Consider the following 12,918-nt stretch of genomic DNA (forward strand, 5'->3'; position numbering starts at 1 on the left):
TGTGGTGGTGGATCTCTTCTATCCATGTCATCTCGCTTTCTCTTTCCGTGACCGTCCGACCTTTCCATGAGATATCTATCAAGCCGACCTTCTCTAGCCAGCTTTTCTATCACATTCTTAAGGTCGTAGCAGTCGTTAGTGGAGTGACCATATATCTTATGGTACTCGCAATAATCGCCGCGGCTTCCCCCTTTTTTATTTTTAATAGGTCTAGGGGGTGGCAGCCTTTCAGTGTGGCAAATCTCTCTGTATACGTCCACTATAGAGGTTTTTAGAGGAGTATAAGAGTGATATTTTCTGGGCCTTTCGAGACCGAGTTCTTCCTTCTTCTTGCCTTCCCTTTCCCTTTCCTTAGATGAGGAAGCGGGTCCGGGTCGCCAACTCAGATCTCTTAATTTTGCATTCTCTTTCATGTTGATGTACTTTTCGGTCCTTTCCTGTACATCACTTAGAGAAACGGGATGTCTTTTAGATATGGACTGGGAGAAGGGACCTTCTCTAAGCCCATTGACTAACCCCATTATGACTGCCTCTGTGGGCAGGTCTTGGATCTCCAAACATGCCTTATTGAACCTTTCCATATAGGCTCGCAAAGACTCTCCGACCTCCTGTTTTACTCCCAGGAAGCTCGGGGCATGTTTTACCTTATCTTTCTGAATTGAGAACCTCATCAAAAACTTCCTTGAGAGGTCTTCAAAGCTGGTGATTGATCTCGGGGGGAGGCTATCGAACCACTTCATCGCCGCTTTTGACAAAGTGGTCGGAAAAGCTTTGCATTGAGTAGCGTCGGAGGCATCAGCCAGATACATCCGACTTTTGAAGTTGCTTAGATGATGCTTCGGATCCGTGGTTCCATCGTAGAGGTCCATATCAGGGCTTTTGAAGTTCCTCGGAACTTTTGCCCTCATTATGTCCTCACTGAAAGGATCTTCTCCGCCCGGGAGTTGGTCTTCTTGTTCATCGCGGGAGTTCTTGAGGGAGGACTCTAGCTGTAAAAGTTTTCTTTCTAACTCTTTTCGCCGTTCCATCTCCTCTTTAAGGTACCTTTCGGTTTCCTTCTGTTTCTCCTGCTCTTGCTCCAATTGTTCCAGGCGGCTATGGACTAATCCCATTAATTCAGTTATGTGGGATGGTCTGCCCTTTTCTGACTCACGTCCATCTGAGGAATTTACCTTCGGATTCTTCACTCCGGAGGTACCCTCTCTGTGTTGGTCGTTATCTTGTTGTTGGGCCATGTCTTCATTGTCATTACCCATGTCTAGATTCTCTTGTTCAGAATTTGTTTCCACATGGCCTTCTTCGTGGGATCTATCCGCCATCGATGGATGATCTCTCGGGTCCCCGGCAACGGCGCCAATGTTACGGTAGGTAACCGGAGATTAAATAGGTAGATGGCGTTTGGCGGCCCAAGTGCGTGAAGGAGGAGAACTCCGGGTGACCTGCAACTCGGGAGGCTCCGTCCGACTTGTACTCGCGAGTGAATGGGGGGTGGTACCTGCAAAGACACTCCGATGCCTAAGTTAGCAAGAGTGTGAGCAGGTCTAGAGAGTATTGGGCTTAGAGATACCTGAGGGGTGTCAGTGTATTTATAGTGGTGAGCCAATAACCACCGTTGGAGTAGTGCCGTATCTTTAGGGTGCTAACCGTCCCTATTATCTTGGGGAGGTTAAGATATGGCTTTATGAAGCGGTTAGAGAGATTTTAGGGGCGGTTACTCATTTGAGTATTTATCTGCCAGTTTAATCTCATATCCGACTTCTTCAGACCAAGTCGTGGTTGATACCGACTTCTTATGTGAAGGTCGGTACTTAGCTAGGCTCTAATCCTTCAGGTTAGGCCTTTTAGTTGGACCTGGGCCTTTGCATTGGGCCAGGGTATGAACAAATAATAATAAAGATAATTATTATTATTATTAGAAATGGTTTAACTTATATTTAATTGGATCTATTTTGTCATAAAATAATTTATAAATAATTTTATATTTCAGTATTGTTTATATTAATTCTTTAGAACATTTTAAATCGGAATAAACATTCCAAAATGATCAATCAAATAAAGTCCGATTTTATCGATATTGATTTGGACCTCAAAAAAAAAATCCAAATACATAAGATTTCCGTGAATAAATACTAAATGTATATACTTAAATATTAATAAAATTTTATACCTGGATAAAATGAAAAATTATGATTTTGAGATGAATAACTAATAAAATAATATATATTTAAGTATCACAAAAAATTAATTACTAGTTTACACTATATAAATCATCATAATCTAACAAAGATTATATCATTAGATTAAACGCCATAAAAAAAAACTTAACATTGCATCTTGTTACCATTTATCTCAAGGTATAATTCTTTACTTATATCATAATATCATATCATCATATCATGTATATAAACCAGCTTGGTATTGAATATAATATTGAAATATTGGTATAGCTTGATTGGTTTTGCTGCCTATTATGTTGTATAACATTAAATTTAAGTGCTGTAAAATGTTTTTCTTTTCTTGTTGATTTTCTAACGATATCCTCTCCTTATATTTCCTTTCAACCTGTGAGATTGGTTTTCTTATTAGTGTGCTCTCAGAATTAATGTGAAAAGATTACGTTAATATTTCATTTAAAAATCAATACTTGCACTAACTAAAAATAACTTGTAAAGCATTAAAAATAATACGCTTAATTTTTTATATGTCTTGTTGACCGTGACAAAAAATATGAGTAAATATCTTGTTAACCCAAAAAAAAAAACCTCTAAATATCTTTAAAGAACATACATCAGTAATTAATTTATTTATTTTATAAAAAAATCCCTATATTGTATACACTAGTGGAAGAGATGTAAGCAATCTGACTACAAAATATTTTGTAAGAAACAATTTTACTAAGGAAGAACATTTGTATTAGCAAAAACATGATGAATACGAAAAGAATAGAAGAAACATTATTACAAAATTTGTCACTTTTGGACATCTCAAATTATTTAAATTCATGGTAAAAACAATTATTTAGTACATGTAAAGCTAAAGGGGTTAACTTTAACCGTCAAATTAGTAGAGACCTCTTTCAATTGACAATTTCACAGGGAAACAACGTTCTGTAGATCACACTGTAAAAATGTCCCAACTATCTTATTTGTTATCATTGCAACAACAAAAAAAAAAAAACCCTTCCTAACTATCTATTTGATCTCTCACTATGAATACACACGGATGCTTTGTGATAACAAATAAGACACAGGCTATAAATTAGTGAAGCACCATTCTTTTTCAAGTATTAATAATCAAAAGGAAGCCAAACTAATAATCCATGCCACCCATACCACCCATGCCACCAGCCATTGAAGGAGCCTCGTCATCCTTTGAGAGTTCAGAAACAACAGCCTCAGTTGTTGTCATCAAAGATGATACACTGCACACAAATTTTGATAAGCAAAACTATATAATAAACAATTCAACATAAACAAAAACAGATTTATATCCAGGTCGGATTTCCTAGCATCTTTTACCTGGCTGCGTCAACCAAGGCGGTTCTAATAACCTTCAGTGGATCAATAATTCCAGCTTTAACCATATCAACGTATTCACCTGATCATGAGAAAAAGAAATTAATAGGAAAATCAGTGATGCTGCTTGGCCTTATCTTTTGACATGTAAACATTAATTAAAAATAAAGCAAGGAACACTAACCTTTTGCTGCATCATACCCAAGATCAGGGTTGTTCTGTTCCAAAAGTTTGCCAACAACAACAGCACCCTCAACTCCCGCATTGGTCGCAATTGTGTGCACAGGAGTCTGGAATGTTTTTCAATTCAGTTAATAGTATAGCAAGTAAATAAGAGTGGAACTTGTGATAAAACATACTACATCCCAAAGTAATGGAGGAGGAGGCCTCAAACGAAACAGTAAGTTACGATAAAGACGAGCAATTTGTTTAAGGACAAAGTGCAGCAGAAAAAGAGAAAAAGGGGAAGAAAGAGGGGGGGGGGAGGGGTTGGGGTTGATCTAACCTTTAAAGCATTTTGGATAATTTGTACACCTATCTTTTGATCAAAGTTGGCAGTTGGAAGCTTATCTAACTCACTTGATGCATAAAGAAGAGCAACACCACCACCTGTGCAGAACATAATATGTAGTTATGTCAGGTCTGATTTAGGATGTGAAACTGAGTATACAACTGCAAGTGCTAATAACTTACCAGGTACTATGCCCTCCTCTACGGCGGCCTTGGTTGCATTCAAGGCATCTGTCACTCTATCCTTCTTCTCACCAACTTCAGCCTCACTAGCTCCTCCAATCTGTGAAAGGCAAGTTTCTTATGTTAATAACTAATATTATCAGTGTAGAACCTTAACATGTTACCAGGTAAGAGACCACTGAGAATCTGGATCAACTTAATAAGCCCACCTTAAGAACTGCAACACCCCCAGAAAGCTTGGCCAGTCTTTCCTGCAACTTTTCCTTGTCATAATCTGAAGTGCTATTTTCAATTGCTGACCTAATCTGCTTGTTGATAAGATCATAAGAATCAAGTCAGGAAAAAAAAAAAAAAATACAATGCGAGTAATGTAAACACCATTAAAGGTAGCACCAAATTTAAGAAGAGATCCACTCAAACCTGATCACATCTTTCCTCAATTGCTTTCTTGTCACCAGCTCCATCAAGAATGACAGTATCATCTTTAGAAATTGTCACCTAGATTATTAAGAACTTTAGTTGTCAAAATCAATTAAAATTAAGCCAAAGACTTTATTTTGAGCTTAAACACTACCTTCTGAATTATGGTGTACATGCTCTAACAAAACTTTATTGTCCATTAAAATTATATAACAAATCCAGCAAGAAAGAAAGGTTACCTTTTTGCAAGTGCCAAGCATTTCCGAATGCACTTTTTCAAGATTCATGCCAAGCTCTTCAGTGATAAGCTAAAAGGATATAAAAAGTGTATCATTCATAAGCTTTTTAACATAGGATTTTACTTTATAATAATAAGTAATAACCTCAATAACAGAACACTTACTTCACCTCCTGTAAGAACAGCAAGATCATGGAGGCCTGACTTCCTATTTTCACCAAAACCAGGTGCTTTGATGGCACATACCTGAGCCAATGCAGCAAATACCACACAAGATAAGCATAAAAGGATCCTAAATCTGACTTGAACGCAAAAGGTAAATCTCTCGGCTAGTGTAACAAACCTTTATTCCAGCACGAAGCTTGTTTAGAATGAGAGTTGCAAGGGCATCACTTTCCACATCCTCCGCAACAATCAACAGAGGTCTTTGTTTCTGATAACAAAGAAATGTCAACCAATTACATACTATAAAAGCTGATACTAAAAAAAAGGAATACCAAAAGGAAATTGTTGTTGCTTACCTTTAAAGCCAACTCTAATACTTTGACTATAGCATTAATACTCGAGATTTTCTTCTCATGGATTAGAATCAGTGGATCCTCAAGTTCCTGTAGTCGTAATTTACATATAACATGTTAAAAAGAGGCTATTCTATAAACTTAAAAGTAAAAGAGGTAGAGAGGGAACATACACATTTCTGGTTCTTCTGGTTAGTTATGAAATATGGAGATATGTATCCCCTGTCAAGCTTCATTCCTTCAACAACTTCTAACTCATTGTACAAAGTCTTGCCATCCTGAAACAGGTTAAAGTTAGAGCTGAACAGATGCAGTATCATGGGCATAAATATCCAAAACCATCAGACAAAAAGAAACTAGAAACCAAAGAAAAAATAAAGTACCCAAGTTGCAAACATAAAAACTTACTGAGATTGTGATTACACCCTCTTTGCCAACTTTCTCCATAGCTTTTGCAATTAGCTCACCAATTTCTCTCTCCCCATTTGCTGATATTGTCCCAACCTATCATTATAAATTTTAAAATGGAACGTTCAGTCTCAAAATATTTGCTGCTGCTGCAACAATATACCCATCATAAGTTCTAACGAAACCTGAAACACAAACCTGGGCTATTTCTTCAGAAGTACTAATCATCCTTGCTCTGCTTTTCAGGTTTGTCACCACAGCATCAACAGCCATATTTATACCTCGCCTCAGGTCCATTGCATTCATTCCAGCTGCAACTGACTTGCACCCTTCCATAAAAATGGCTCGAGTAAGAACAGTAGCACATGTGGTTCCTGCCAAAAGGAATAGGCCCTTGTTATTATGTTACACTAGCAACATTACCAAAATAACTGCACAACATCAGCATAAGAAATATGACAGTATTTTGAAAATGTGCCATGTCCTAGGAATAAAGACAAACCAGTTACCAACTGTCAAAAATCCATGCATAACCATGAATGAAGACTTCACTTACCATCACCAGCAACATCATTAGTTGCATTTGCAACCTGTTTCACAAGACTAGCACCAATATTCTTGACCTTATCCTTGAATTCAATGCTCTTTGCAACGGTTACTCCGTCTTTTGTTACTTTTGGGGCACCAAAACTTTGCTCAATCACCACATTACGCCCCTAACATCAGAAGATACTTCATATCAACAATCAATATGAATATTGAAAACAATAAATACAAATACGACAATTTAAATAAATTTGAGTTACAGAACAGAAATATACATTAAATAAAAATGTTATAACTACGTACGAAAAGATAAACTTTCACGGCATATTCATAAAAACATAAAAATGAAATAAAGATACAATTAAAGAAAATAAGTAGTCTAGACAAATTTATCTTAAATACTTCAACTAATGAACTTCCATTGTAAGAATATTTAATAAAAACAAAACCTTTAGAGAGATAAAAACAAATAAGAATGCAGAGCATAATACAAATATTAGTATAGGTACATATAGCAACGTTGAAGTATCCATGACCATGAATCATAGCCTGTAATCATATAAAATGAAGAGACGACAATTGATATTTTCCATTCCTACTTCAAAAAGCAGTTCCTTTGCAAGAGAACAAATATTGATTGAATAAAAAGTCCCGGATCAGCATTCATTCATACATGTTTAAGTTTAATTCCAAACCCCTTCCACTGATTCTACCAATCTATACTAATACCATTGTAACAATCAAAGAAATAATCCGCTTGTAAATTACCTTAGGACCCATTGTAACTTTGACAGCGTCGGCAAGCTCTTCAACACCCTTAAGCATCACAGCGCGAGCTTCCACACCGAATCTAATGTCCTTTGCCGCATAGTTCCTGTTCCAGTTCCACCTACTTCCAATCTGTATCACACAACGGTACACAACACCAATCAGCAAAAAAAAAGAAAAAAAATCACGAAAAAAAAAAATTGAAATTCCATTAAAGTAAAGAAAATCACCTGTTGACTGCTGCTCCTAGCAATCCTGCAACAGAATAATCATTCAAAAACAGTGAGACATTACATCAAATCAAAATACATATACACAGTAATTAACATTGCAGGATCTATCTGTGAACAATACTCAAGAAATGAAAATAGAAAACACATGAATGTAGCAACTAGCAAGATTCAAAAGCTTTGTGAGTTGAAAAAGGAGACTGTCATTGGTGTCTTACTTAGCTTTTGAGGCAAGAGAAGCGGCAAAGCGGTACATGGTGGTGGATTGAATTTAGCAAAGTAAAACTGAGAAATGCACCGAGAAATTGAAGGGCTTAATGGTTGAGATGAACAATGGAGCACACTTCCTTTTGAGATGGTAACAGAAGCCTCTAGAAGCAGCAGCTACCAGCAGGGTTTAGGGTTTTGTTATTATTATTATTATTATTATTATTATTATTATTATTATTATTATTATTATTATTTATTCTATTTATAATAATTTGTTTTATTGCATGTTCTCAACTATCAAGTCTCAAGTGATTTATTTATTTTTTTTAATCTGAATTCCTTGTTGATGTGATGATGTCATTCTTGACGATTATTGTTTCAGAGTTTTATCGTAGCAGTCTCAGTTATCCAAATTAAAGGGGTTAAAGTGCCAAAACTTATAAATGCAGGGACTAAATCCGAAATAGCCGCAAAACAAGGAAGGTAGTAGCTTATCTTTAAACACAGGACATAAATAAATAAATAAAACTAAATATTGAAAAAAATGAAAATGAAGAAAAATAAAAAAAAGTTCTCATGAAAACACAAGACATAAACCCATAAACCCTAGTAGTGGTAGCTACTTCTTCTAGAGCCTTCTCACACCACTTCAAAAGCAACCCTGCTTCAATCTTCATCTTCACCACTAGTCTCTGCAATTTCTTTGCTCAATTCAATCATCAGCCGCCATGTATCGCTTTGCCACTTCCCTAGCTTCTAAAGCCAGGTACATCACCCATGGCAGTGTCTCCTCGTGCATATTCTCATTTCTTTTTTCATATTTTAAGTATGAGTATCGTGTCGTATTTTGATGCAATGTTTCACTGCTTTTGATTCATTGTCGCTGAATTTTTGTTATTTTTATTGGTTGCAGGATTGCCAGGAACAGCAGTCAACAGGTGAATTATCTTCGTTAATGGAGAAAATGTATTGACTAAAAATGATCCCTTTGTTCCTCTGATAATTGTTATTGTTTAATGTTGTGTGATACAGATTGGAAGTAGGTTGAGTTGGAGCAGGAATTATGCGGCCAAGGATATTCGATTTGGTGTGGAGGCTCGGGCTGCGATGCTTAAGGGTGTTGAAGAGCTTGCTGATGCTGTGAAAGTTACAATGGGTCCTAAGGTAATTACATAACTTATGTTCTATCAAACTGTGATTGATATAGGTTGGTAGAGCAAGTGAAACTTTTCATATGAATCTATGGTTACCACAATGAAGCATGAATTGAAGATATCAGTTTGAGTCCAACAGATTTATTGGTTCATTGGTCTTGATTGTTGATGCAAAATATCTTCTGTTATTAGGGGCGTAATGTGGTGATTGAGCAAAGTTTTGGTGCCCCTAAAGTGACAAAAGATGGTGTCACTGTAGCCAAGAGCATTGAATTCAAGGATAAAGTAAAAAATGTAGGTGCTAGTCTTGTAAAGCAGGTTGCAAATGCAACCAATGATGTCGCTGGTGATGGTAAGTTGTTAATTCTTCACTATTGGCTACTCTTTTGTTTTTAAGGAATGTGTGATTTTGTGGTTCGCTGGTGGTTGGAAATCGGTTTCTCTATGTTTGACCGCTAAATACTGTTACAATTGCTATACTGTTGTTGTTCAGTTATTATCTTAATATTGTTACAGAACCTAATAATGGTGTAGTGAATTTTTGCAGGTACTACATGTGCGACAGTTCTTACTCGAGCAATTTTCACGGAAGGGTGCAAGTCAGTTGCTGCTGGAATGAATGCAATGGACCTGAGGCGAGGTATAAATATGGCTGTTGATGCTGTGGTGACAAACCTGAAAAGCAGAGCAAGGATGATTAGTACTTCTGAAGAAATAGCTCAGGTTTGTGTTTCAGGTTCTGTTAGAGCTTATGATGGGATATTATCTCAGCTGCAAGAAGATTTTGACATTAAACTGAACCTATTTCTACATTTGGGATGATAGGTTGGGACAATATCAGCTAATGGGGAAAGAGAAATTGGTGAGTTAATTGCAAAGGCTATGGAGAAAGTTGGCAAAGAGGGTGTAATCACTATCTCAGTAAGTTTTTTTGTTTCCAACTTGTAAATTTTTTTCCTTTTTTTGCTTGGGTTTTAGTTTCTTCACGAGGGGAGCCTCCAAATTTTTAGTGTCCATAATTTTCTGCATCTGATCAGCTCTAAATTTAAATTGTTCCAGGATGGTAAGACACTGTATAACGAGTTAGAAGTTGTTGAAGGAATGAAGCTTGATAGGGGCTACATTTCTCCATATTTCATAACTAACCAGAAGAACCAGAAATGTGTATGTTCCCTCTCTACCTCTTTACTTTATAGCTACTAAAATATGCCCTTTTTAATGTTATTTGTAACATTGTAGTGTTATTGTGGCTACAGGAACTTGAGGATCCACTCATTCTAATCCATGAGAAGAAAATCTCAAGTATAAATGCTATAGTCAAAGTATTAGAGTTGGCTTTAAAGGTGTGCAATATCATTAGCTTTTTTTAATCGTATTTATTTTTGGATTGACTTTTAAAATGTTCATACGATTGACATTTCTGTCATCAGAGACAACGACCTTTGTTGATTGTTGCTGAAGATGTGGAAAGTGACGCCCTTGCAACTCTTATTCTAAATAAACTTCGTGCTGGAATCAAGGTTTGTTTCATTCTATAAATTAAACTTTTGTTATTTACCTCAATTATTTGATCCCTGTTTTTGCTAATGTGGGTTTGTTGGATTGCCTCAGGTATGTGCCATCAAAGCCCCTGGTTTTGGTGAAAACAGGAAATCTGGACTTCAGGATCTTGCTGTTCTTACGGGAGGTGATGTAAGTGGATTGTGTTGTGAATATTATTAACATAGACTAAAAATCTTACGTTACAAACATCTGAATGATACATTTATCTATCATTTAGCTTATCACTGAAGAGCTAGGCTTGAATCTTGAAAAAGTGGATTTGGAGATGCTTGGCACGTGTAAAAAGGTAACATTTTAGCTGTACTTGTGATATAAATTTAATATACATGATAGTTTTTTGGCGGTGAATTTACACACATTCTAAAACTAGTGTTTACTCAAAATAAATTTTCCTTGGGCCAATTTTAGTTGATGTTAATAACTAAGGTTCTTAATGTTTTAGGTAACAATTTCTAAAGATGACACTGTCATTCTTGATGGCGCTGGTGACAAGAAAGCAATTGAGGAAAGATGTGATCAGGTCTGAGTGAATTTCCTCATAAATTTGGCTTTACCTTTCTTTGTTAATACTAGCTTATCTTTTTCTGACTTGTTTTGTGTAATGAGCTTCGACTTGCAGATTAGGTCAGCAATTGAAAATAGCACTTCAGATTATGACAAGGAAAAGTTGCAGGAACGCCTGGCCAAACTTTCTGGGGGTGTTGCAGTGCTCAAGGTAAGTTTATTTTTTGTTGATCTTGTTTTGGAGTGATTTCATTATATTGGTGAACGTGTTGAATTTCTATAATGATAAGATTACTATAACAAACTTGCATTTTATAGATTGGAGGAGCCAGTGAGGCTGAAGTTGGTGAGAAGAAGGACAGAGTAACAGATGCCTTGAATGCAACCAAGGCTGCTGTAGAGGAGGGAATAGTACCTGGTAAGTTATTAGCACAATAGCACTTGCTGATTTGCTCAATTTTACAACCTAAATTAGACTTACATTACAATACGTTTATGTTCCCACAGGTGGTGGTGTTGCTCTTCTTTATGCATCAAACGAATTAGATAAGCTTCCAACTGCCAACTTCGATCAAAAGATAGGTGTACAAATTATCCAAAATGCCTTGAAGGTATGAATTATTTTCCCCAGCTTTTGCGCTTATTTTTTTGGTTTGTATCATTCTTCATCCACAGCAATTCGAACGCCACTCGCTGCCTAGACAAGAGATGAATTTAACATGAATTTGCTCCAACAGGAATTTCACTTTTTTAAATCCAAAAAAAAAAACCATGAATTTCACTTTTATTTGATCACTTTATGACTAACAGTTTTTCTATCCAGACACCTGTCCACACAATTGCATCAAATGCTGGAGTTGAGGGTGCTGTCGTCGTTGGAAAACTATTGGAACAGGACAATCCTGATCTTGGATATGATGCAGCAAAAGGTCAGTGTTGATTGCTTTCTTATAAGCGCTGCTTACAGGTTGAAAGATAAGCCCCTCCGAGATCATTAACTTATTCCACCATCATTTTTTTCCTCACCTCAATGATCAGGTGAATATGTTGATATGGTTAAATCCGGAATTATTGATCCATTGAAGGTGATCAGAACCGCCTTGGTTGATGCAGCCAGGTAAAGGATATTAATAAAATCGCCTAGGATATAAATCTATTTGATATAGTGTATATGTTTATTTTATAAACACATGCTCATCACAATTTTATGCAGTGTATCCTCTTTGATGACAACGACTGAGGCTGTTATTGCTGAACTCCCAAAGGAAGATGAGGCTCCTCCAATGGCTGGTGGCATGGGTGGAATGGGGGGAATGGGTGGCATGGGTTATTAGTAATTGCTATTTCCCTGTTAATTTGGGTTCCTTTTGGAGAACAAGAATGCTCTTGGTGCTCCACAAATTTATAGCTTTTTTGTCTTATTTTGTTATCATAAGGCACCCATGTATCCATAGTGAGAGATCGAAGATGTAGTTAGGAAAACTTGTGATGATTGTTTTGAAATGGTAACCAACTTTGGAACCATTTTTACATTTACATTTTGATTTACGGAACATTGTTTGCCTGATAATTTATCAATTGAAAGATGGCCTTCACTGGTTAGCCCCTTTTGCCTTTCATCTATTCATGGGTTATATTGTGACCTTGTTAGTAAGCTATGTGTATCACAGGTTAAGATAGTATAGCAGTTAGAGGGGTAAGAAGTTCGTTAGAGCTGGATGACACTTGGAGTTAGTTTGGTAGCTAATTTAGTTGCATGCTATATATATAATAGAGGTAATGCCCTAAATGGTCTTCTACTTTATAAAATGACCAAATGTATTTTGCACTCTTAAAAACGTGAGTTTCCAGTTAGTCTAAATGTTATTAGCTGTTTTAAGGTCTAAATGTTTTAACTCAGATTGGTGTCCCAAATTTGTTTAAAATATCCAAATTGGTCCGTCCACAATTATAAAACTCCAACTCTCAAATTTTCATCTTTCTTATTTGTTCTTCCTCTCTTGTTCCATGTTGTCCTTTTCCTCATTTTCATCACCTGAATTGAACTTGGTTCTTGCTATAGCATTGCCTCAACACCATCAAACTTGTTCTTTTTTTTGTCTCTTTCAAGGATTTCAAGCATAGATAGAGCATTCACTTTTCCATGGTTCT

General features: G+C 36.4%; 2 protein-coding genes across 2 annotated transcripts; one reads left to right on the forward strand and one right to left on the reverse strand.

The window, feature by feature from the left end:
* Nucleotides 1-2,943: 2,943 nt before the first annotated feature.
* LOC107466553 (chaperonin CPN60-2, mitochondrial) lies at nt 2,944-7,734 on the reverse strand. The gene is made up of 18 exons (XM_016085539.3): nt 7,555-7,734; nt 7,337-7,361; nt 7,107-7,238; nt 6,349-6,508; nt 5,991-6,166; nt 5,793-5,888; nt 5,558-5,662; nt 5,388-5,474; nt 5,210-5,299; nt 5,032-5,112; nt 4,868-4,936; nt 4,629-4,706; nt 4,418-4,513; nt 4,209-4,308; nt 4,021-4,124; nt 3,700-3,805; nt 3,519-3,597; nt 2,944-3,421 (listed from the first exon to the last, which is right to left on the reverse strand). Exons 1-18 carry the CDS (start codon nt 7,590-7,592, stop codon nt 3,310-3,312), a joined length of 1,734 nt encoding a protein of 577 aa, XP_015941025.1. The 5' UTR covers nt 7,593-7,734; the 3' UTR covers nt 2,944-3,309.
* Nucleotides 7,735-8,104: 370 nt separating this feature from the next.
* LOC107466541 (chaperonin CPN60-2, mitochondrial) lies at nt 8,105-12,386 on the forward strand. The gene is made up of 18 exons (XM_016085525.3): nt 8,105-8,312; nt 8,460-8,484; nt 8,579-8,710; nt 8,893-9,052; nt 9,248-9,423; nt 9,526-9,621; nt 9,760-9,864; nt 9,957-10,043; nt 10,131-10,220; nt 10,312-10,392; nt 10,481-10,549; nt 10,706-10,783; nt 10,883-10,978; nt 11,086-11,185; nt 11,275-11,378; nt 11,591-11,696; nt 11,806-11,884; nt 11,981-12,386. Exons 1-18 carry the CDS (start codon nt 8,275-8,277, stop codon nt 12,099-12,101), a joined length of 1,743 nt encoding a protein of 580 aa, XP_015941011.1. The 5' UTR covers nt 8,105-8,274; the 3' UTR covers nt 12,102-12,386.
* The last annotated feature ends 532 nt before the right edge of the window (nt 12,387-12,918 follow it).

The sequence above is a fragment of the Arachis duranensis genome, chromosome 9 (assembly GCF_000817695.3).
Source record: "Arachis duranensis cultivar V14167 chromosome 9, aradu.V14167.gnm2.J7QH, whole genome shotgun sequence".
Taxonomy (NCBI): Eukaryota; Viridiplantae; Streptophyta; class Magnoliopsida; order Fabales; family Fabaceae; genus Arachis; species Arachis duranensis.